At 51.2% G+C, this 24118-nt stretch overlaps 6 protein-coding genes across 6 annotated transcripts; 2 read left to right on the top strand and 4 right to left on the bottom strand.

The window, feature by feature from the left end:
* Positions 1-307: 307 nt before the first annotated feature.
* Positions 308-2449, bottom strand: BROUX77_002446 (uncharacterized protein; the record flags this gene model as incomplete). The annotated part of the gene is made up of 1 exon (XM_073746987.1): positions 308-2449. The coding sequence occupies one exon, from the start codon at positions 2447-2449 to the stop codon at positions 308-310; it is 2142 nt and encodes a 713-aa protein (XP_073607528.1).
* Positions 2450-6441: 3992 nt separating this feature from the next.
* On the bottom strand, positions 6442-7271 carry BROUX77_002445 (uncharacterized protein; the record flags this gene model as incomplete). Its single annotated transcript, XM_073746986.1, has 2 exons — positions 6442-6928; positions 7015-7271. 2 exons carry the CDS (start codon positions 7269-7271, stop codon positions 6442-6444), a joined length of 744 nt encoding a protein of 247 aa, XP_073607527.1.
* Positions 7272-17042: 9771 nt separating this feature from the next.
* BROUX77_002444 (uncharacterized protein) lies at positions 17043-18617 on the top strand (the record flags this gene model as incomplete). Its single annotated transcript, XM_073746985.1, has 1 exon — positions 17043-18617. One exon carries the CDS (start codon positions 17043-17045, stop codon positions 18615-18617), a length of 1575 nt encoding a protein of 524 aa, XP_073607526.1.
* Positions 18618-18802: 185 nt separating this feature from the next.
* On the bottom strand, positions 18803-19776 carry BROUX77_002443 (uncharacterized protein; the record flags this gene model as incomplete). The annotated part of the gene is made up of 3 exons (XM_073746984.1): positions 18803-19053; positions 19135-19188; positions 19278-19776. The coding sequence occupies 3 exons, from the start codon at positions 19774-19776 to the stop codon at positions 18803-18805; spliced, it is 804 nt and encodes a 267-aa protein (XP_073607525.1).
* Positions 19777-20504: 728 nt separating this feature from the next.
* Positions 20505-22330, top strand: BROUX77_002442 (uncharacterized protein; the record flags this gene model as incomplete). Its single annotated transcript, XM_073746983.1, has 3 exons — positions 20505-20772; positions 20842-22134; positions 22209-22330. The coding sequence occupies 3 exons, from the start codon at positions 20505-20507 to the stop codon at positions 22328-22330; spliced, it is 1683 nt and encodes a 560-aa protein (XP_073607524.1).
* A 352-nt stretch (positions 22331-22682) lies between these two features.
* On the bottom strand, positions 22683-23240 carry BROUX77_002441 (uncharacterized protein; the record flags this gene model as incomplete). The annotated part of the gene is made up of 2 exons (XM_073746982.1): positions 22683-23078; positions 23163-23240. The coding sequence occupies 2 exons, from the start codon at positions 23238-23240 to the stop codon at positions 22683-22685; spliced, it is 474 nt and encodes a 157-aa protein (XP_073607523.1).
* Between the last annotated feature and the right edge of the window lie 878 nt (positions 23241-24118).

Here is a 24118-nt window from a genome sequence, read left to right as displayed (position 1 = left end):
AGACCCTTGGAGAAAAAGAAGCAACAAAAAAACATGAAACTACAGCAAAACTCCCCTGTGATGGGAAGGCGTGGTTAGAGTTGAAAGATCCAGTCTCATTATCATGAACTAAGGAGATACATAAAAAAATAGATATACATTGACCCAAACAGTGAGCTCCATGTGAGTCTCCTCGGCATTCTAGATGCCCCAGTGGGAATTTTAGCCGCCCATTAATAATTATTCATCAGTAAGGCAATCCAAGCCTCGGGGGGATTGATCAACACATGCGCGCGCACGGGCGGATCTCAAGATTGCACAGGCAGATTTAGAAGCCCAGCGCGCCGTTCCACACAGTGACAGTCGTATCGGTGCGGTCATCGGGAGCGCCAATGGCAGCGACCTGGGCCTTGGCATCGAGGCAGAGCGACTTGGCGGCGTCGTTGGCGCCGCACTGGTTGGTCAGCTCGTCGCAGATGCGGTTGGTGATGATGTTGGGGTTCAGGGCTTCCTGCTGGATAGCCTCGATTTTGGGGTCGTTGGACTGGAAGGTGAACTCGGTCGCAGGACGGCCGCCGAGGCCACCGGCGCGGCGGATGGTGGGGTCGCAGGAGCCGAAGTCAGCGGCGCCGGCGTTACCGTTGTTGCCAGCATCTTCAGCGTCGTCAGCGTTACCGTTGTTGCCGGCGTTGCCATTGTTGCCAGCGTTACCGTTGTTGCCAGCATCTTCAGCGTCGTCAGCGTTACCGTTGTTGCCGGCGTTGCCATTGTTGCCAGCGTTGCCGTTGTTGCCAGCGTTGCCATTGTTGCCAGCGTTACCAGCGTTGCCGTTGTTGCCAGCGTCTTCATCGTCGTCAGCGTTGCCGTTGTTGCCAGCGTTGCCAGCATTTCCGTTGTTATCAGCGTCTTCAGCGTTGCCGTTGTTGCCATTCTGAGGGTCGGCAGTAGGGGTTGCAGCGGCACTTCGAGTGACAGTACTCAGGGTAGTGGGAACTGCACCCCCGTTTCCAGCGTTACCAGCGTTGCCGTTGTTGCCAGCGTCTTCATCGTCGTCAGCGTTGCCGTTGTTGCCGGCGTTACCGTTATTGCCAGCGTTGCCGTTGTTACCAGCGTCTTCATCGTCGTCAGCGTTGCCGTTGTTGCCGGCGTTACCGTTATTGCCAGCGTTGCCGTTGTTGCCAGCGTTGCCGTTGTTGCCAGCGTTGCCGTTATTGCCAGCGTTGCCGTTATTGCCAGCGTTGCCGTTGTTGCCAGCGTTGCCGTTGTTACCAGCATCTTCAGCGTCGTCAGCGTTGCCGTTGTTGCCGGCGTTGCCATTGTTGCCAGCGTTGCCGTTGTTACCAGCGTTGCCGTTGTTGCCAGCGTTGCCATTGTTGCCAGCGTTACCAGCGTTGCCGTTGTTGCCAGCGTCTTCATCGTCGTCAGCGTTGCCGTTGTTGCCAGCGTTGCCATTGTTGCCAGCGTTGCCGTTGTTACCAGCGTCTTCATCGTCGTCAGCGTTGCCGTTGTTGCCGGCGTTACCGTTATTGCCAGCGTTGCCGTTGTTGCCAGCGTTGCCGTTGTTGCCAGCGTTGCCGTTATTGCCAGCGTTGCCGTTATTGCCAGCGTTGCCGTTGTTGCCAGCGTTGCCGTTGTTACCAGCGTCGTCAGCGTTGCCATTGTTGCCAGCGTTGCCGTTGTTACCAGCGTTGCCGTTGTTGCCAGCGTTGCCGTTGTTGCCAGCGTTGCCGTTGTTGCCAGCGTTGCCGTTGTTACCAGCATCTTCAGCGTCGTCAGCGTTGCCGTTGTTGCCGGCGTTGCCATTGTTGCCAGCGTTGCCATTGTTGCCAGCGTTGCCGTTGTTACCAGCGTCTTCATCGTCGTCAGCGTTGCCGTTGTTGCCAGCGTTGCCATTGTTGCCAGCGTTGCCGTTGTTACCAGCGTTGCCATTGTTGCCGTTGTTGCCAGCGTTGCCAGCAGCCCCGGGCTGCACGGCAGTGAAGTTAGAGAACCCCTGAGCGGTGGCGATATCAGCAACCGACAGACCATCAGCGGGGAAAGGAGTAGTCAATGATGTCTTCGAGTTGGCATTTTCGACATCGGAGCCGACAACATCAGGGTCAACCAGAGGCAGAATACCGCGCAGTTCCGGAGTGGCAGGGAGATCAGCAGACGCGCAGAACGAGTCAACATTCACATTGAATGGGTTGAAGTTGCGCTCGGCAGCAACAAGCTGCTTGGCGCCGTCAATGACCTGGGGGTCGTTGCCCAGCTGAGTGACAATCTTATCAGCCAGTTCCAGCTTGTCACAGGGGTTGGCAGCGGCAAGTAGCACACTAGGGACACCACCAGCAAGAGTGGCCGCCTCGCCGGGAGAGCCAAAGTTGCTCAGGCTAGAGATGGCTGAGACAGGAATCTGTTCCTGGCCAAACCGGGCTTCAGCAAAGGCCAGCATGTAAGCCAGGATAACAGACTTTGAAGTGAAAGACATGTTGGAAAATATAAGAGTGAAAGAGGAGGATGTAATGAGTATAGATTACAACACCAGGAATTTGACGCTGAAGGAGCGTGTAATAAAAAAAAGAGTAAAAAAAAAGATTAAAAGACTAAGAAAGAAGGAAAATAGTCTGTCAATACCAGCTGACAGATGTGAAGAAAAGAATTAGAAAAAGGGTCAGTTCACAGAACGTCAAAGAAAGAAAATAAAAGAGGGGGAAAAGAAGAGAAAGCGTCGAAGCCCGGAAAGATGTGGAATAGAAGACTGTGTGATCGGTGATGGAGGAGAAAGAGAAAGAAAAAAAAGGTTATCGAGGTGGAAGACGTGCATCTTTATACATGATGAATGAAGAGTGCGGACGAATGCATAAACGATAACCCTCCGCCACAAGCATACGAACATCGAGATGGGCCGAGTTCAGATGGGCAGTTCCATGGTCGAGGCCCTCAGAGAGCGGCGATTAGGCTTCCGATCTCAACCAACACTGGAGACAAACCAGCAGGAGGTCCGGTGATCATACAGCATACTTGGTTTTGGGTCTGTAGTCTTGCGCCGGTAATCAGACTACCCGAGTTTCTGACAGTATTTCCACGCGCGAAACGCTGTTTTCTTTTTGTTCCTGCGTAAGCAAAAGTCGTCCCAAGTCAAGTGCCAAGGCCTCTTCTACCAAACACGCTAGCGATTAACGAGGAAAAACGCATGTGTGCCAGGCAAAAAAGTTCCAGCGCCGAGCGTCAGCATACGGGGTCCAGGCGGCGTTTGATCGGCCTCGGCTACCCCAGTCCGCACCACCTTGACACTGAGTTGAGACCATAGCTCTCCCTGTCACGGCGATAGTTGTTTGGTTTACCGTATGAACATAAGAAATGGCGTGTTGGCATTGGGCGGGCTATTGTTTCAGAGAATGTCTTAGTTATGCAGCCGAATGTTTGTGTTTTTCGTCGTAGCAAAGACGCTGTTGATGTCTAGAAAGTGTGGTTACACGAAAAGTGACACAAAGTGGAGAACCTGGGGTCAAGAAAACTGATTATGTAATGAATCGAAAAAGAAAGTGCTGACATAATATGTTTATTATGTGATCGGTTCCACTTTTAGGCAGCGGTCTCGAGGCCAGCTTCTAGAAGCCACAATATGTTCTAGAAGCCACACCCCTGTCAAGCCACTCAGCTGCCAGTGAACCTCCAGTCCAGTCAGACCAAAAGGCTTGCAGGATGGAAAATGAGAAAATGGGGGATCCTGTGAGAAGTGGCATCCCGGCTTGTTCCCGTTGGTCGCAGCGCATGTGGGCCCTGGTGGACGAAGATTTGCCTGGCAAGCAAGTCACCCGTTTTTAGTGACAGGTTAATTTCGCTGCAAGAGGTGTGGCCCGAGAGAGGCCTTGACCGTCTGTTGACTGGGCGAAAGAAAAAAGTTGGCGAGACATGGATGCACGATGCAGAGAACGGAAACGAGGGAGAGGGATGTGTGACACCCGGGCACAGGGATGGGGTGAGGAGGGTCAGGCCACGAATCAGTCACACAAGACGACTCATAGAGTCACGATGATTTGTTGAAGCAGTCGGTTGCTTAACAGCGACAGATGGCGGAGACCTAGTGTGTAGACTCGGCCTAGAACAAGAGCTTGTGTACGCACCCGCTAGAGCAATATATTTCTTCGGCAAATGTGCTGGGTGGATTTCCACGGAGATGTGTACTTGCACAATGAATGTCCCTCTATTCTGGCTGGCCGAGAGATAATCTATCCAGCAGTTGGTTGGCCTCAACTTCACAGTCCACAAGCCACCAGCAAAGAGAAAAGGGAGGCCCACGGCCCCCTCCCGCCACCGCTCTGCTGCCGTCTGCACAGATTGTGAGGCGGCTGAAATTCTGACCTGCCACAAAGCACGAAGCACGAAGCAATCCAGAAATGATGGCTTTCAAAGGCCATCGAACGTTGAGGTGAAGGAGGCAGCACTTGCAAAGAAAGACAGGCTGGTCCCAGCGTGCGCGCCATTGTTGCTGCACAGAGTGAGCAAAAGCCAGCCAGCCGCCTTTGGAAAGGGATGGATTCCAGAGTTGCAGAATGGGACCCTGTGAGGAGATTAATTTGGTCACTAGGAAAATAGAGCAGGGACTCAGAGGCCAGCTAGCGGGCCTCGCGCTTGCTTGACTGGGAAAGGTCGCTAGAGAGTGAAGCAGAGCACAGCCGTCAAGCGGGATTTGCGCTGGTGCAGAGAGGCAAGAGGCGGGTGTGAATTGAACATGCAGCCAGCCAGACAAACATGTATGTACACACTTGTACCACCGCAGCATTTCCGATCCGAGACGAGGGTACAAACACCTTGCGGCTCTGTTGTTTTCCCTTGTTGGGTGGGTCCTCTCCTGTTTGGGACGAGGCTCTGTCCTTGGCTTCACAGACCGAATCTTGCAGACACAGCCCTGATTGGCTGTATCCCAGGACAGGCCTGGCCCTGGCCGGGATGTGCGCCAGGGGCCCCGGTCCAGAGTAACACCAAGTACCTACGTGCTACCAACACTGAGGACCAATACTTGGCACTATTGCCCTTTGTTGCTTTTACCCTTTTCGGACTAATACCATACCTTTCTCTTAAGTGACGCCTCAGAGAAAGCCGAACACCGTCTGGGCACCGACGCCGAGAATCGTCCGATGCACAATGACCACAAAGGGGCTGCCCAGAACAAGAAAACAGTTCTGTTCGTGTCGTGTGGCACTGGGCGTCCACTTTTCTTTTAATTGATGGCAATGCTACTCTTTGTATTTTGGTCACTTGTTTAGGAGGTAGTGTATAGCCATGCATGTAGTTATTAATTATGTAAGAATCCACTACATATTGTCATCTGGTCTCGTCGTCGATGCATGCCTTGGTGGTGTTTTTCTCCTGTGGCGCTTCATGCATGTAACAGTAGCACCAAAGTCTTGCTGTATTTCATCCCATGTTACATAGTTGCCGGTCCGGCGCAGCAGACATAAACAACGTTTTGCATACACAAGCCCTTCCAAGCGCAGACCTCAGACCTCAGACTTCGCAACCGGACGACAGGAACCATAGCCGGGAAATCGCGCACCCAGGGCTCGGCAGCCCACGCAAAGCCGGGATCCTGGCTGGCCAAATGTACAAGTACTTGGCGTGCTAGATAGCTGGGAATACCTGTTGATCTCGTACTTGGTCTCCTACTTACTGTTAGTTTGCTTTATGCATTCCCATCAGCACAATACAGTGGCACTAAGGATTTCATGTTACAGGGACAAGAGACAACGGTACATTTGTATAAAGGAGAATCAAATGTGTGGGTTAACAATGAGCTTTCTATTCTTTCTTTTTTGAAGATATCATCATGGCCCATTGCCCATCGTTCCTGTGAGAAAAAAAAAAAACGAAAAAAGGCACCGGGCCAAGTTGTGCATCTGATAAGGCCTGGATCCTCGCAGGCGCATGTGGCTCGTCCTGAAATGTTGTATCTAGAGTTGATGTAGGCTGAACGGAGGGGAGAATGGACAATAGGAAAATGAAGTGGCTTGAACAAGACAGGAAACAAGAACAAAGAAAAACATGCAAGCGACAGAGAGAGCGAGGAGACCTGGGAGTGTCGACCATGGGGGAGAGATCTGATTAGATCTGATAAGACAAGAGGGATGGCGAATCAGTCTTTTGGTGGGCTCGGTCTAGACCAGTGGGTTCCCTGGTCAAGGATTTTGTCTGAGAAGGGTAAAAGAATTGCCTTGACCCTTTTGCCTGTCTTTAGGTCATAGCGACAACCGCCCGAGGAGCTCCGAGGCGAGACCGAGAAGAGGCCTCTTATGACAGAAAAAAATGGGAGGGAAACAAGAGAAAGGAAATCATGACAAAACGATGACAAAAAAAACACAAAATCCAACGGTAACGAAAATATCAGACTGAGGTCTTGTCTCAGCTCCGAACAATAGGAAACAAAGAAAAACCAACAAAAGAACATGAGATGGAGATAATGAGGCAAAGGCGCCTGATTTAGTGGCCACCACTGCTGATGCCCTTGGCGGCATCGGACCAGGGCATGGGGAAGACGGGCAGCTTGAAGAACGAGTTGCTGCTGTCCTGCAGGCCGGCCAGCGCGTTATACCAGGCCAGGAAGGCGGCCAGCATACCGAACAGACCGCCGGCCGTGGCCAGGTTGTGGCCCAGCTCTTCGGCGCCCTCGGCGAGGGCGTAGTTTTCGGCGGCGAGACACAAGAAGGCAATGTCGAGGGTGAAGAAGAGCATGAAGAACATGACGGTGGACTTGAGCGTGCAGAGCAGGAGAATAGTGGTGAAGATCCACCAGCCGGTAAGGAAGAATGCGGTGACTGATTTGAGGTCTTCGGGGGTTTCGGCGTAGGGACCGTCGACGGTGTTACCGATGTTGAACGAAGGCGTGGTCAGAATGCCAAAGGCGATCCAGAAGCCACCATATGAGGTGAAGGCAGTAGCACCGAAAGTGTTACCAACAGCAAACTCCCTATAGAGACACCGAGTTAGACAGCTGTATATTGTACATTGTGACACATGGCTGTCACTTGATCAAAGACAAATGGATAGACTTACCACATGCCGGCAAGCAGTTGTACGAAGCCACCGTAGGCATAGGCCAGTGTTACGATGAAGGCGTTGACATGTACACCACGCACACGCATGTTGATGCAAGACAGGACAAAGGTGGTCAGGGCGAAGGCGGAAAGACCCAGAGGCGCCGGGTTGGCAAACTTGCGGTGTTCATAGGGGCGGAGCTGGGAGGCCTGGATGACGACACGGTCCTCGTGGTAGTTGGCGCCGTGGCCCTTCTCGATGCTATCGTGGCTCATTGTGGAAAATCTGGTGAGGTCTAGAGGTACGTGTGAGTAGAGGCGTATAAGACGATGGATGGTAGTGTAACGAAGAGTTAAAGAAGTGATGGGGGTATTGAAAATGCAAGGTGTACAAGCGTGATAGAACAATGAAGAGAAGTAATGAAGAAGAAGAAGAAGAAGTATTAAACAGAAGAAACAGCAACAGCAGACACTCGTGGGTTACTGTATATTATTTTCTGGATTGCGGCGTTGGGGAGGGGGGTTGTGGATAGACGACAACAAGTGTCTAGTCGAAGAGTTGAAGAAGAAGCAAGGAATGTGGATTTGACGACGCATTGAAAGATCTCTGATCGAGAAGAACAAGAAGAGAAGTGAAAGGTGAAGGACGGCGCGGCATCTTTATGGGTTCGTGAAATTCAGGCCCAGTAAAGCATAGCCAGACTTGAGAGGGCCCATCCTCGGCCAACTCCTTTGCCTTCCTACGGGAGGTAAAGGCAGAGAGAGAGACAGGGAAGGCCAGGCCAAGCAAGACCAAGACCAGGGCCACACACCAGACGAAGGCCACACAAGAAAAAAAGCTCGAGAATACACCGAGACGAGACAAGAAGCGCACCGGCCAGCAAAGCCGACCAGGGTGCTTTGCTTGTCTCTGCGCAGTGTTTCTTTTCTTCTTCTATAGTCTTTGACGGGTGCACCCCCCACTGCCACCCCCCCTCTCCCTTTGAACCCGGGCCAGCTCTTCTTGACAAGAAGCATGTTGACAGCATGTTTTTTGTAACTCACAAGAAACCACTGGAGTCGGCGTCGGATCACGGGAAGTGAGGCAAGTAGTCGCAGCCAAGAGCCAGCTTGGGTTTGGGTCTCTGGCACAGTCTACTGCGATTTGCTGGGGCTTCGGGGCAAAGGATCACCAACACAAGTGTGTGGCGGCCGCAAAGGAGGAAGACAAGTGCCGTTTACACCAGCACTGGCTGGCTGTTTGAAACGATGAAGGCATTCTTGATATCTTCACCACCATTCATCAAGGGGGTGGTGGTATGATGTGTATGTGAAGTTGGGGGCGTCCTTGGGTGCAGGTCAAGCGTATCGGTGTAAGTGGACAATTGTGATTTGATAGTCTGCAGAACGGAACAAGTCGTGGGATTCGAGAAAAAAGCGGGAGAGAATTTTGAGGGTGTGTAGAAAAAGCGTGCAAGACATCAAGGAGAGTGGAAGGGCGTGCGAATAGGACGCACTAGGCGTGCCAAACTAGCCAGCGGGTGCGAAAAGCAGCAGCCCGGTGTGAATACTAGGGCCAGGGTGTGTGCGGAAGACGCGAGCATGAAAGAGCCATCCGGGAGTCAAAGTCATGGTTTTTTCTGTCTTTGTTCCCCAAAGGCCCTTTTTTCATGTCTTGTTTCGACTCACCCTTCTCTTGTGTTGTACACGTATAATTGTATTCCGGCGGGACTCTGAAGCCAGACACACTCAAACGCCATCTTGGCATCGTCGGAGACTGCTCTGTTCCGGGAAGATGATGCAATGGAAGAACGGGGAAGCTGTATGCGTACGTGTACTTGTGTGATGAAGGGGGGGGAGGGTGCTGGAGGATACCAAGACAGGTGCCATGACGAGCACGGGAGCTTCATCTGCCTCCATTAGAGCATTGTGTGATGTTCGCTACCAGACAACTCGTCCCGTGTAGCAGTGCTTATCCATCTTCTGGATAAGCTGCACTACAAGCTGCTAGTAGTAGCGGGTATAGTGAGAAGTAACATAAAGGGAATACAAATAGAACAAAGGTGGTGGGTGCCAGTAACCAGGCGTCTCGAGCGTCCAACAATGCAGAGCATAGACTGCACAATAGAACCGGCTCAACTGGCGCAGCAGCAACAGGCTGGGTAACAAAAGAAACAAAGACATAAAGAGACTAGACACTTACTCTGAGTGCTTCCGTAAGGGTTGTTCTCGTAGGGGGCCATTTCAGATAGATTGATAGGTGAATGGACGATAAGGCGGGTAGGTTTGTGAATTGTTGGTGTCGTTCTTTCTCGTAGTAAACCAGACGATTGAGAAACAAGCGACAGAGGGCGCTAGGGCTTTAACCAATTCGTGATGTGAAGGCGGCTAATGAGCAGCGATTGGCGACGAGAGTGTTTAGGTTTAGGCGATGGTTTGATGTGTAGTTATATGCAATGAGGGACGAGGTTCGGGGAACTTGGGAAAAGGGGCGATGGAAATGAATGTGACGAAGTGTAAAAATGAATGAGATGCAAATGAAGTCGCTTGTGGTAAATGAAAGAAAATCAAGATGATGAAGGGAAAAAAAAAAGAAGAAAAAGAAATGGAAAATGGAAAATGACAATGTGTTAACTGACAAAGGAAACCAGGGGGACGGACGACGATGATAAATGGGCCAGCCAATGTATACCAAGTATGTATTTTTTTGCTTTTGTGTATGAAGTATAAAAAGAACAGGAAGAATGGAGGAAAAGACTAGCCACGGCTCAATAAAACGGACGAGGATTATAAAAGAAGAAGCTGGCAGGCCGAAAATGAGAGGACGAGGTGGAAGATAAAAACAAGATTTGCCAAGGTGGCACGTCGACGTCCAGGGACCATTGACCCAAGAGCCACGAGCCCCCAGCGCAAGTTGAGACAAACGAGAAACCCAGCGGCCAGGGGACAGGCGGACAGGAGCTCTGCAGCGAGCAAGCCGGTCGGCGCGAGAAACAAAAGATCTGAACAAGAGGCGATGATACACACACAATACACCAGTCAGGAGCGACAGCGGGGGTCGAGAAACACGGCCAAGACTTTTTGCATCGTGGCCCGCTGAGATGCCGCTTTTTTTTAAGCAACCATTGTACACATCAGCCTCGGCGAGTCGAAACGGCAGGGCACCTATGAAAAAAAGAAAATGCCCTTGGGTTTGCGTGTGGACGTGACCCTCCACGCAGGAATCCCCTCGGTCCCGTTTGTCTTTATTCTGGTTGTTTCATCTTGCCCAGGTATGGGTGCGGCTAATCTGTCATCAATAGGGTTAGGGGCTGGAGCTTAGAGGCTGCGTCCAAGTCAATGCCATAAACCGCAGTAGCCCTCCGCCGCTGCTGCCAAACCCGTGCTCCCTCCCCTGGCGCCCCTGGCTCCCTCGAGCTCCTGCCTGTTCTGTACCTGCGCCTGCCTTTTGCCTCCCCCCGATTCATCCATTCATTACACAGGTTCCTTCCTCAATAGGCGCGCTTCGGGCGCTTCGCACAGACAGACGCCGGCAGCCCGGTTTTTTTTTTTTTTTTTTTCTTACACACAGAACACAGAACTACTATGCCCGCGACAATACGGTCTCGGATCCGTGTGCTGTTTGAGCCTCTTTTGTCGCGGCTAACTTTGGAAATCCAAGAGTCCGAGTCTGCCTCTCAATCCGGCGTCAACGCGGACGAGCTTCATGGCCAGTTCTGCTTTGGAATATTTTCTGCTCCTGCGCCGCACTTGTTGCTTGTCAGCATCGGCATCTGTCTCTGCTGGAGCAGAGCCGTCTGTTGGCCCGCCAGATGAAGAACAATACAGAGCCTCAAGTCTTGGTGTTCTTTTTTCATGAACTTTGCAATGTACCAAGACTTTAGGCTATTTCTGTGCCCCAATTCTCTTCCATGGAACACCCCCGGCTCTAGCTGCGGCACCGTTCAGGGAACTGACTTACTGGAACCCGAATTGACAACTATTCTTTTCTCCCTTTTTCTTTTTTTTTTCTTGTACCTTCTCGCCAGCGTCCTCCCCGCACATTCACTTTACGTTTGTGCACACCAGTAACTATCTAGGTGCCACCAGACTCTACGCCCATGGAATCTCCAATCTATGCTACTATCTCCGCTCATCTATCATCGCCATGCTCTACGGGAAATCACTGACCACGCGTTGCTTCCCGCCAAAGCTGGGACATGTCAGCTGTTGCGTATGGAACGGAGCCTTTATTATTTATTTTTACTAACTTCCTCCCCTTTGTTGCTGCATCTGTTTTTTATTTTTATTTTTATTCTTTCGGATATGTTTTCAGCTTCATGCCTTGTTTTGTATTGGGGGCTGTCTTCCAAGAAATCTACCCTCTCAGCCTCTCTTTTCTACACATCTCAATCTCAGGAACAGGACCAAGCTGCAGATTCCGAGCATCCGTCTTCACAACTACCGTATGAACACGAAAACACATGCAAGTCCTCCTTGCTACTTGGCACTGCAGTCTTGGCTATCATCTTCGTTCGTGTCCTTGTTTGCCGACTGGGTCTTTTTGACTGTCTTGGCTGTTTACTTCCAAGACTTCAAAGCCTCAATGCTCAAAGCCTCAAAAGCTCAAGGCCCCAGATACAACTTCATAGTCTTAGTTAGTAGTCAGTAACTAGTTGGTTAGTACATTTGCTATGGCTTTTGTTCTACCCGTGTGTATGTGCATACCCGAGCAAGGATGCCGTTGCGCCTGTGCCATCTGGATTGCGCTTACTACTGCTCTTCTTGCGTGTCTGGCCGGCCCCCTCTTCCCCTCTCTACATCTTCTTACACACGTTGCCATATCACATCCCCTTTCTGCCGCCGCTCTCCTGAAAAAGTCTAGATTTTCGCTGGCTTTTGTTGTGGATTTTGAGGCGAAGCAGCTTCACCCCGCCGGATACCTGAGTACATACATACAAGTAACAGCACCCGCAACCAGTTGACTAGTCACTTGTTTTCCCGAACTGCATTTTAAACTTCTTCTTTAGGTGTAGTCCCATTTATTCTTCCGCGCTTGCGGTTTCATCCAAGCTGTGTTGTGGCAAGCACTGACGCGTGCGCCGTTCCCGTTGTTGCTGAACCCTGAAATAACTGCAGCAACTGGGTCGGTCGGCCAGTCAGTATTGAATAGCCGTGGAAGCCTGTGCGTACAAGCATCTGTCGGCTCGGCTGGTGAGGGTCTTTGTGATGCTGGAAATGACCGCCCAAGACCATTTGTTGTACACGCACTTATTTACACGATGAGAGAACTATTTATTTCAGGATGCAGAGCCTCAAAGTTCTCGAATAGTATTCTTCAACACCCAAAGTGGAGTCAGTCCAGCGCCCGGTGCTGCTGTCCAGGGCTCTGTGAGTGCGCTGTGGTCAGTGCTGCCAGCTCAGGCAAAGAGAGCTTGCGTATGCCGCCCAGATCGGGACAGCCTCATGCGCAGATCTTGTTTTACACCAAGCATTGCACTTGAGGCCAATCAACGAGTCCCTGCATTATTGGCCCCAAAGACTTTGGCTATTTATGTACACATTCTTCACCGAGCTTGATAGCCGCTCGGTGCGCTGGATGCATCCTTCGAAAGCCAGCACTGCCCAGGTCTCCAGTGTTCTATTCTACTCTACGCTCGACCCGCCTGTGCCATTGGATCTGTTGGCCCTGTAAACTAAATCAAAAACCTGTACGCACAACCAGTTAGGGGACGGAAATTGCTCCAGGGCCCTCGAGGCCCGCCTACTATAACGTCTGTACCCACTGTACGACCCTTACTCGCAAAAGCCTCCGGGGTATACCACTCAAATGTATCCACTAGGGCTCTTGCAGCTTGGCCTGTAGCTTATTTATAGCACTACCAGAAACAGACTCGGCATGATTTACAGTCTCATTTTCGTTGACGTCTTATGCACCACACAATTTGCAGTCACAGTCAAGTAAGCCGGTGGGTAGGTTTGACACACGTTCTCGCCGTTGCGCTTGTGGTTGCTTTTCCTAGAAGGAGTCTGTTGTTTTCTTTTGTTCTATGTTCCCCTGCGTACCCTGCTTCTACGCTCTCGCCACCTTTTGGTCATCTTCCTGTGCTATCCAAAAACTTCCGGTAAGCCGGTCTAATGGAAGCCGCCTCTTGGTGTCGATCCCGAAGTAATCCGGTAGCCCAGTAGGGACAAAGAACGCGAGCTTTGACCCTAATATTGAATGCAATGACTTGAGTAGAAGCACAAGCCCTCGAGAGCGCCAACCAACGTATAACTACATGTACATACATGCATACATACATAACTACATACATGAAGTCAGTACTTGATGTCGCCATCTAGTTACTGCATTTTATATCATCGTCAAGTTGCCATGTAAGCTTGTGGCATTTGCACACGAACAACATGCAAACATGCTCATGTAATATTAAGCTTCATGTTTCTCCGTTTCTCCGTTTCTCCGCTACGTATGTCTCCATGTAGTTATAGTTAGTTAGTTACAGGATAACAAAACTTTTCAATCTCGAAACCTGCCAAGACCCAACAACCTGGGAGGGTTTAGCCACAGAAGGGGGAGGCGCTTGACCCCCTGCTGTAGCCCAACAACGATTGCTCCCACAAGTGCTCCGTGTGTACCTAGCTACTCGTTGTGTGCATACTAACTATTCATCTCTCTAACTACTTGACAAGTCCATGTCGTTTTCATTTGGCCTTGCCCCCCAAGTTGGGAACCTTCTCGATATTACGGCTGTGCGCGTAACAAACGCATCCGAGACATTCCGGATAAAGGCTGTTCCCCTGTGCCTTTCAAACCGCTAAATATTATCCGCATCAGCTTGCTTTACTAGCTACTCGCTCTCTACTCCTGCAACTGCAGCTGCTACCGACAGCCGCGACGGCGTGCCCAATGGGCCGCTCACCTGGAACAGCTCTCCAGAATACTGCGCTGTGGCGCATAAGACGCGACGCCAACAGCATGATCGCAGTAAAAGCGCATACACACTATAAACAGGCTAGCTCTCCTGATCGACAAGAAACAAACACCATTTGTACTTGTGTCCAAGTATGCACCGCAGCGTCACCGAAACGATGCAACGCCCGTTGGACGTGTATGAGCACGCATATCATGTATCAGCTTGTCTTTTTTTTCTTCCTAGGCCTAGACCTGGTTCTAGCTACCCCTCCCGAGCCGGCCGTTGCACAACTTGTACTTGCTGTGCTTAAATCAAAAAAGCCTTTACCCGGACGGCAAACAACTGTCAGTTTCAAATTTGTATAAGAGGACATACAAGAGATGCCGACCTGCCAATTATTCGCTTAACTATGTATATCACATACATGTTTGCTACTTGAATGTATCTATGTACAATATGTATCTAGAACATCCGACAAAGCTGAATACCAAGTCTTTTCATGCCTGAATAATATACTCCTTTGGGCAACGAGACCATGGTTTCAGCCGCTGAAATCTCAAGTCAAATCGGCCATGCAACGATGACCACATGTATCTGAGGATTCTGTTGGTGGCTTTGACGCCAGGTAGCATCGCTGACCAGACGAAGAGAGCAAAAAAATAGAACACCGATTACAGATTGCGTCCCCTTGCAGCAATGGGACCCTGCACGCATGCTTCCTCTGCCGCTTTTCTCCTCGATCGAGGAGTCCAAGGGTTGCAGAGGAACAATTCTGACGGTGTGTAAGTTAGCTGTGCTTGTGCATAGAACCCTATTTACATAACCCTATCGGTAACATCTTCTACATATGAAAAACTAGTTACAGTTAGTTAGTCATCTAGTTAGTTACTCCAATTTTCAGAATCCAGCTAGTTAGTTACTTATACGAAGCAAAGAAGAAGCCTCATTATGATCACAACACAATGGCATGAGCTCAGAGAAGGATACGAACAAGTGGCTAGCTAGCTAGATTTGCAGATGCTCTTTCCCTTTTGGTAATTTTGAGCTCAGGTTTCTCTAGCCCACCAAAATGCAATCTGTACGTGCTACTATCTTAGTTGGGTAAATTTGCGGCAAAGTATCATGAACATTTGCCCTTAGAACTGAGACTTGGAGACCCATTGTGTGCAGCACATCACAACATCAAGATGATCAATGTTTTTGGCCGATATATCACGTGGATGTCGCTCAAAGAACAGGATAGTCCGTGTTGACGTGCTTTCTTCCCGCACAGTCCGCATCACTACTGGTAAACACAATACGTATATAGTACACAAGTGAATGCACACATCCGATATCACGCTCCGTTGACCAAGGCATGACATTGAAAAAATACCCCCAAACCTCCGCAGGATCCGAGCGTAGGAGCATCTGGCGTGCCTGTCACATTTTCACACGACTCTTCTAGTTGTGCTTCTCTGGGCCTACACATCTTTTCCATGATCAGGCCGTCATCTTCCCTTCTCTGAGATTGGGACTTGGTGGATGCGATGACCGATTGGGCTATAGAAGGCAGTCATTACGCAAGAGCTCAATATAGTTGATATGTAAAAAGGACTGACGGTCGGGATTTGGAGAACATGTCGATATCTCGCGCCGTGGCCTTAAGCTGGGAGGGTGTGGGGGTTTTTGTTTTTCACTAGAATTGGAGAGCCCTGTGCTTATTCTAACTGACCCCATAACAGGCTTCGATGCTTCTTTCCGTGCCCTTGTGCTTCTCCAAAAGAGCATCGTCATGTAGTTCGTTATACTTGTACTACTGGGCTTTTTTTTTTGGAGTAAACTTTGTGTAATTGGCACGTCTTGGCTGGGTCCTTTGTTGACGACATGTCTTGGACGACTCATTCTTTCTGACTGACAAAAAATATACAAGCATGCTGACATGTGCAGAGTCTTGCCGCGTGGCTAGCTGCGGCTCGTCCGGAGTTGGCACCGAGGTTTCGAGGAGAGAATGCCGTTGTGGAAGGTGCAACTACAATGATTACTGGACTACAACAGGGTTGTTCTATCTATTGGTCATGTATACTTCCAAGAAAGATGCTACATGCCCTTGAATGTCAGATTGTCACGGATTGAATGCTGATAGTCCTTCTTCTTTCATAATAGCCTTGAAACCTTCGACAGCCTGAGGCTTTTGGAAACTTTAAGACACCTGATTTTTACTTGGTGACTATAACTCTACGACATATTTGAAGCCCAAACGGACATGATAGCTCCCACCCGCAAGAACAATATAATAGTTTCCTATGAAAGAAATAATATATGACAGTCGACGGCCGCGGGCTGGCCCCGAGGCACAAGTGGGCTAAAACTCTATGTCTCGACGGTTAAATGATGCTTTCTCCGGGACGCTTGTCAGCACGAGCACCTCAGCTGCTTGCAGCATGTTTTCAAATGGAAAGCTTTGTATTATGGGCGTTTAACTGTACATCAACTTTACCCAGAATTCGCAACTCGGACGTTCGCCTCGGGGGACTTGATATAGCCACCATCTGCCCACTATGCCGCTAATTCCCACCCCCCATCTTAGGTTCTCATGGCAAAGGCTAAGTCTTACACTTGGAGTTGAAATGGATTTGCAAAGGCCCAAAATGTGATAGTTTCAAGATGTGCAGACGGACCCCTCATAAAGAAAGAGTTAGATACACCGAGAACGTGCCGTTGGTTTGAGCCATCTCTATATCTCCAAATTCTCATCACCGCACAGAGTTCTTCATCATCATCTTGTTTTGAGGCTTACAGCTGGAAATAGCTTAGAAAGCTCATGTGTATGGCACGTTTTCTTACACTTTTCGCTTGAATAAAAACAACGAAACCGAAGCCTTGACAAATCAGTATTACAACATTAGTGGTGACGCAGAGTTGACTTTGTTAATGCCGAGAAGGTGAAGCGAGGCTCATTGACGAACCCTAAATACTAGACCCTAGCATGACAGGATTTCACCGAGCTGACCGAGAGATCGTACCATCGCCAAATCATACGACGTGCTGTTGACCCAGTCTGACCACTTGTGACATGCCACAAGGAAATCATGCCCGGGAGAAAAGACGGAGATTTGACTTCATAATCGTGTGCTGGAAGTAAACACTCTTTTCCACAATCTAGAACACCCGGAACGCGATCTTCCCTATCATGAATCGTCGCCAACTAGCGCAAGTTTCACTCGTCGCTATCCTCACACTTTTGTTAACAAAACTCCTTTCAATCTTACAGACAACAAGCCAAGCCACTTCCTCCACTTTTCCTCAGTCTGATGCTATGCTCCAGCTGAAACAACCCGTCATTGTTGTCGGCTCTGGCCTCGCAGGCCTTAGTGCAGCCTACACTGCCCTTCAAGCAGGCGCATCTGTCCGGATGCTAGACCGGGGCGTAAAGCCGGGCGGGAACAGCATCAAGGCGTCGTCTGGGATCAACGGGGCTAATACGCGTTTCCAGGCTGCGCATGGAATTTCCTCGGATACAAAGTTCTTTGCTGATTCCGTCCGCAGCGCGGGTAAGCGCTATGCTGAGCCAGGCAGCGGGACAGACGGGCTTCCTGTAGACCGCCAAGGACTGATCCAGCTGCTGACGGATAGTTCTAGTGATGCGGTTGAATGGCTGGCTGATGAGATCGGAGTTGATATGAGTGCCGTCGCCCCTCTCGGCGGTCATTCAGTCCCGCGAACTCACCGCGGCGTAGGAAAGCTACCTCCTGGTGCGGCAATTGTCACTGGACTCCTGGCCAAGATGAAAGAAAATCCCGGATTTCAGCTCATAAACTCTGCAGAAGTGACCCTGATTACTACAGAAACACCCACAGGCCGAGTGACTGGCGTCGAGTATACACACAACGGAGTACCGCAAAGTCTCATAGGCCCTGTCGTCTTTGCCGCTGGTGGTTTTGCAGGCGACTCCCATGGCCTACTTGCTCGATATCGACCGGATCTAGAAGGGTTCCCGGCAACAGCTGAAGAGCGGCCAGGCGCCCAAGACTTACTGACAGCAGTTGGCGCTGAGCTGGTGGACATGGATAGCGTGCAAATCCACCCGACGGGCTTTGTCGATCCGGCACAGGAATACTCGCGGTCCAAGTTTTTGGCTGCTGAGGTTTTGCGAGGTGAAGGTGGTATTTTGCTCGATGCATATGGCCAGAGATTCGTGAATGAGCTGGATTTACGTCAGGTGGTCAGCGACGCCATTATGAAGAACCCCCCGAGCCAAAGGAATGGAATCAAGCAATGGGAGGCATGGATTCTTCTTGACCCCGGTGCCAGTAAAGCTTCTGCAGGCCACCTTGGATTTTACCTGTGGAAGGGACTGATGCAAAAGAAAAAGGTCAAGGACTTGGCACTAAGCTTTCAACAGACCTTGAAAGAATACTCTGCTATTGTTGCGGGTGACAAGAAAGATCCTCTGGGCAGAACGTCATTCGGGCACTGGTCCCTGAAACCTGACCAAGATAATATCGAGGACGCTGAAGTGTTTATCGGCAAGATTACACCGGTTGTGCACTTCACAATGGGCGGTGTTGCGTTTGACACTAGCAGTCGAGTGCTGAGACGAGAGGCTAGTGGAAGACTTGCTCCGATTCCCGGGTTGTTTGCGGCAGGCGAAATCACCGGAGGTATTCATGGTGATAATAGACTGGGCGGGTCTTCTTTATTGGAATGTGTGGTATACGGCAGAATTGCAGGAACATCAGCAGTTGAAGAGTTGGTGGGATATTGAGGTGGTCAGTTAAGCTGTGTGTAATCTCAACTGATGTAGCAGGGTTAGATGATCATAGGGCTTTTGCGGAGGTGAGCTTGCACCAAGTGTTGTTAACTAATTGATTACACTTAGACCCAGAAGCTAAATTGAGCATGTGGATTTCCTCACTACTGTCATCCTTCGGCTTGACCTGCCGGGCTTCATCAGTCCGAGTCTGTGTCAGTCACCACCTCCTCCTCCCCCCAATCCACTAAGTCCACAGTAACAGGCAACGATGCATTACGCATTGCCAGCCATGTCGCCTTTTCATCTGTATTGTTTCGGAGCTGATGCTCAGTCCATGGCGGGATGTTGACAAAGTCGCCACGGGAAATAACATTGGTGATGACGTCACCGTCGAGATCTGGCTTAGTGGACAGAATCAAAGACCCTGATATGACATATATCATGGTTTCTTTTCCAAGGACAGAAATTTGGGATTTACGACATGATCAGGACGTGCTCTTGTGGAGATGGAGACAATAAGAAGACTTACCTTGTTCGCTGTGGTGGCGGATGGATGTGGCAGAATGAGCATCTAGTTCAACCGCTACACGGCACCACAGTCAAAACGGTTACAATTATGCACTGGTGTACTGCGCTCGGAGAGCATTAACATGAGGACAGGAGCAAACTTACCTGATGCGCACATGTAGTCGCTTCTATTGACTAGCTGGTTGATCACTCTCAATGGCGACGCCCCCTGTGACGCGCGAGTTTTGCGCGGCGTCTCCGCATCCCGCCCCCCATGGCGGTCGGTGTAATCGAGCCCATCCAGATCAGATTCGTCCTCGGACGATTTGATGCGCGCATCGGCCAGGTATGCGGGTGAGACGGAACTAAGGTAGCTGGAGCCAGTTGCGACTGACGCCGCGCGCAGCACCTCTTCCACCTGGGACGGACCGGGGGCGCCTGGACTGTGGAACGGCGCGTCTTGCGCGGGGCCGGCACTCTCATTATCAGAGTCAGAGGAGGTCCCTGGCCGAGTGTGACTGTTGGACCCCGGCTGGCGGCCGCGGGTGTGCGGCGCGGCTGGTGGTGACGGGGGGTTGGAGAGCGCCGGGGCTTTCTGGATGTGCACTGAGGAAGGCATTATCATGGGAAGAAGGTCTTTTAAAAGCGGCATGAAGGATGTCATTGCTAGCATTGCTTGGTGAAGGCGTCCTAAAGCGAGTGTTCTAGAGAGACTGATTCCCGTGGCCACAGACAAGTGATGCCCCTATAAGCGCCGCTGTACTTGTGGTGGGCGGCTAAACACGCAGGCGCTTTGCGTAGGAGAAAGGAGGGTATCTCAGAGCAGATGAGACAAACAACTGTCGGTAGAACAGCCAGAGGCAACAACATAAGAAGCGTGAAAGAAAATAAGACGTCAGTGAGATCACTGGCAATATTCCTCGTGGCGACAAACAAGGGAGGATACTATACGCAGAATAAAAGCTAAGAATTTAATAAATATTTTCTCGCGCCGGACAGCTGCGAACAGCCGTTGGGCACGGGCCTGCCCCAGCAGACCCTAGCGATCAGCCTGACAACGTCTTAGGGTTTGCATATCAGCCCAATTTTTACACGCTGTTCCACGACCTCAAGGTTGGCATAAGACGGGAAGTTCTTTGTGTCTTTCATCATCTGAGTTTATGGCGTTGACGATCAACACCGCAGGCAGCACATCCGTCCGAATCTGTGCGTTGTTTTGTTCCGCAGGGCCTCTGCCAGGAAAACAGTGGCTGTTCTTGTCCCCAGCGCAGTTTACAGGGGCTCTTTTCGACATACCATATAACACAGGCCCTCCTCTTCTCCACTCTGGCGCTCTCTGGGGGGTCTTCTCTCCTACATTGTCATCACGTCCGCTCTTGGACGCATTAGACTATGTCCCAGCCCGTGCTCGACGTTCTTGCGGACGCCCTACAGAACCTCAACATGCTGACAGAACAACTGCAGTCTATCGCCAACGGCCGCCTGGACGGCAGTGCGCCAGACACCACTCCAGGTCTTGGTCTTGATGGGCTCTCGGCGGATGTTGATGCGGACTCCCAGCCCAACTCAGAGACCCCGACCGCAACAGAGGCAGAAATAAATACAGCATCCAGGAGTCCCAATGCACCAGTTCTTAGAAGCCCGTATGCGCCGTGCACCCGTACGCCAATCCCCGCCGCTTTTGCTGCCCCAGTTTCGCCTTGCCGTGCCACTTGCTAACACCGAATAGTTTCTGAGACTCGGCAGACGTGCACGCTGGCGCTGCTGCCCACCGAACTGCTGCTGCATGTACTGGAATACCTGGCGCCCGCCGAGCTGATCATGCTGGCGCGCACGAGCCAGACGTTCAACCGGCTGACCAAGTCGGACCTTGTGTGGCAGCCCAGAATTCAGGAGAACGTGCCGCATACAAGGGTCGCGTCGTTGCCGCCCGGCTTCACTAGCTTCTTCGAGCTGTGGCGCGCGCTGCGCGACCAATGGTTTGTCGCCCGCCACAAGATATGGTTTTGCGATGTCGAGGTCACGGGCAAGTTGATTGTAGCCCGATATGACACCCGCCGCGGTTGCATCGAGGCCAACCAGGTCGTGGCTGTAAACAGGGCTCGAGATCAAGACGCCATTAGCGGCTTTGAAAACGTCGAAATACATCCGTTTGACCCGCGGGTATCCCTACACATGGACAATTCCATAATAACTCTCCGGGCTTCTGATTCACGCCATCCAAACCGCGATGTGTCCCGATTTGAGCCCGAGATCACCATGTCACGCAGCGGCAGCATCGAGGCCCTTGCATCTAGTTTTGTTGCATCTAGGCCGGCGCAAAAGAAACAAAAGAATCACCCACACTCTCCATACGGCACGCTCTGGCCGCCCGCCAGCATCCCCACGCCGCTCGAGCAGAGCACTCTCGGCGTCGCTGCCTCCATGTATCCCGCCTCAACTAGCACAACCGCCGACACTAGCTGTATCCCCCGCACACATGTTGAAGCATCATCGCACACCTTCCACCTGCGCTCATGGTTGCAAATGTCCCACTCCATCCATGCCTGGGGCATTCCGTCGGCTATAGGCCCAGGCTACCACTCCTCCATGAATGTCGGCGCCATGATGGGCGAGACGCTCGCGACCTACGCCACGCTGGCGCCTGATCTGTACGTGCCGACCCCGACACGGCCGTTCCGCGGGCTATGGGTCGGCGACTACCGCGGCCACGGCTGCGAGTTTGTCCTGATTGTCCAGCCCGATCTGCCCGACGCGACCGACTCGGAGCTGCGGCTCACGCGGCAGGGGGGTGAGGACGACGAGACGTGGCAGAAACGGCGGCTGGATGCACGGGTGTATCGCGGGCCGCTGATGGCGGTCAAGCTCACGGGTGATGTCAACATTCCTCGTGGAAAGTTTACCTTTACAGTGTCGGACCTTGGACCTCGTGGATACGTTGGCCCGTCGCCCGAGCCACGGTTCAAGAACGCGCGCGTGGTGCGCAGTCGAGGGCAGATTGCCCAACCATCGTACATCTCTCGTGAGTTTACACATTGTTCAAGCCCGCCTCGACGAAGATTTACTCTACTAACCTCTGTTTTTTTGTGTGTGCAGCTAGTTTTGAGCGAGGCGAGCTTATTCTCCTATCGCAAAACGAGCTTGCGCACCACTGGGTGGATTTCAAGCATATTTGTTTCTTTAAGCGATTCAATGTAGACGAGCTGTTGAAACAGTGAGTAATGGAGCAATCCCGCCATTTCTGATAATACAAGACAATGCCCTCAAGTCTACCAAACTTGTAAGTGATGTGATGTGTTGTGTTTTGCATGCGGTACAAAAAGAATTGCCAACAGGTCTCAATGATTTATTTCATGCGTGTTGTGTTCCCCTGTGACTGAGGACAAAGAACCCGGAAAGCGGGCGTGGTATATTCAAACAGAGTGAATGAAGCTGATTTGCTGCATATTCCAGCTCAGCCATGCCCCAAGACACTCACTGGCTGAATGCCCAAACGTCATCTCTTTTTTTTGTCTATTTTTCTGTGACACCATTTTTTTATTTCCACTGGCAAGCCCTCCAAGAAGAAGTCTATTTCTTGGCCTCCGCGTGGATCCAGTCGTTCAGGCCAGCTCTGTTGCGGGCAATCTCGATGGCGTAAAACTGCATGCGCGGCACGAAGATGGTGGTGTGCTGGCCGTAGTCGGTGTCGGGAGCGATGCGCATGATGGTGCCAAAGTTGTAGTCGTCGACGAGCTTCTCGTACTTCATCATGAACTTGCGCCAGCGCTCCTTGCCGCGCGATGACTTCATCTCGTTCTCGTCAATCGGCTTGGCCGGGTCGAACTCGGGGAAGTCCGTGGCCAGGTGCTCCATGATCTCGTCGTCAATCTTGGTCAGGCGCACCGTGCTGCCGGGCACCGTCTGGAGGATCCGCATGTAGACCTCCATGTGCTGCACAGCCTTGACGGCAAACTGCTTCTCAATCTGGGGGAGGGGGCCGCGGGGCGCTGGTTAGTGAGCGTTCTTGGTGGCGGCGCCAGAGGGACCGCAGAGTATGGACGAGCTTACATCCTCGAGGTTTTCGGCCTCTTCGGGGTTGAAGTTCTCCGGCGTCTTGGCCGTGGAGGTAAGGGGGAGTTCAGACATGGTGGCAATGGTGATGGCGTGTTGAAGTTCAACTAGAATTTCACTGTGGGAGGAAACTGGGGAGCTTTCGATCAAGCCAGGCGCATTGCCGTCAAGTTTTGACGTCAGTTTATGTGGTGGGGCAAATTTCTGCGACGGCGGGGTCTGGCAGCTGCTGGCGGTAGTTGGCAGCTGGCAGCCGTCAGCAGCTGTGTAAGAGCTTCGTGATGCTGGTTGTCAAGAAGCGGCACACAACGCCGAGTGATGATGCTCAGAGTGAGTGATTCACAGTCAAAACGACAGTATAAGAATCGTAGCTATAGCGAGTGTTAGATCTGGTGATGTCCTGTGCAGGCGTGCTGAGAGCATTCGCCTGATGCATATCATAGCTGGGATGCTGAAAATATCATGAAAACATGTGCAACGTTGAATAATGCAAGGAAACAAAGACCAAGGAGGAGGAGAGTATGCCAGTTGGCACACATTTTCACTGATGTACTTTGAATTACTAACGATGGGTAGCAACCACTGCTGCCTGAGCTCTTTAATACGCTTACTTTTGGCTGTTGCGCCCTAACACATACAACAATGTCAAGACTTGGCGAGAACAATGCTAACGCTAACGTACACTTGCATGGGGATGAGCACCGGAGATGGAGGTTCCAGAGAGCGACCTTCTTTGAAAACACCCCAGACATGTGAGCGCCAGACTGAGAACTTCCATTCTTCAATCGAGAACAATGGCCTATTATGCGACCCCCCGGTATACCCGGCGATCCAACTGCAGGCAAAGAACTCGGCTAGTGTCTCTATCACGATAAAGAGCCGCTGTCTGGCCCTCTGCTGTCCGAGGGTGCTTCACCTCCTCTGGGGTCTTGTATCTTCTGATATGCTTGACT

This window comes from Berkeleyomyces rouxiae, assembly GCF_048999995.1.
Source record: "Berkeleyomyces rouxiae strain 22BRR77 chromosome Unknown BrBRR77_ptg000002l, whole genome shotgun sequence".
Lineage (NCBI taxonomy): Eukaryota > Fungi > Ascomycota > Sordariomycetes > Microascales > Ceratocystidaceae > Berkeleyomyces > Berkeleyomyces rouxiae.
The sequence above is the reverse complement of the archived record's forward strand: the minus strand, read 5'-3'. Positions and strand labels throughout refer to the sequence as shown.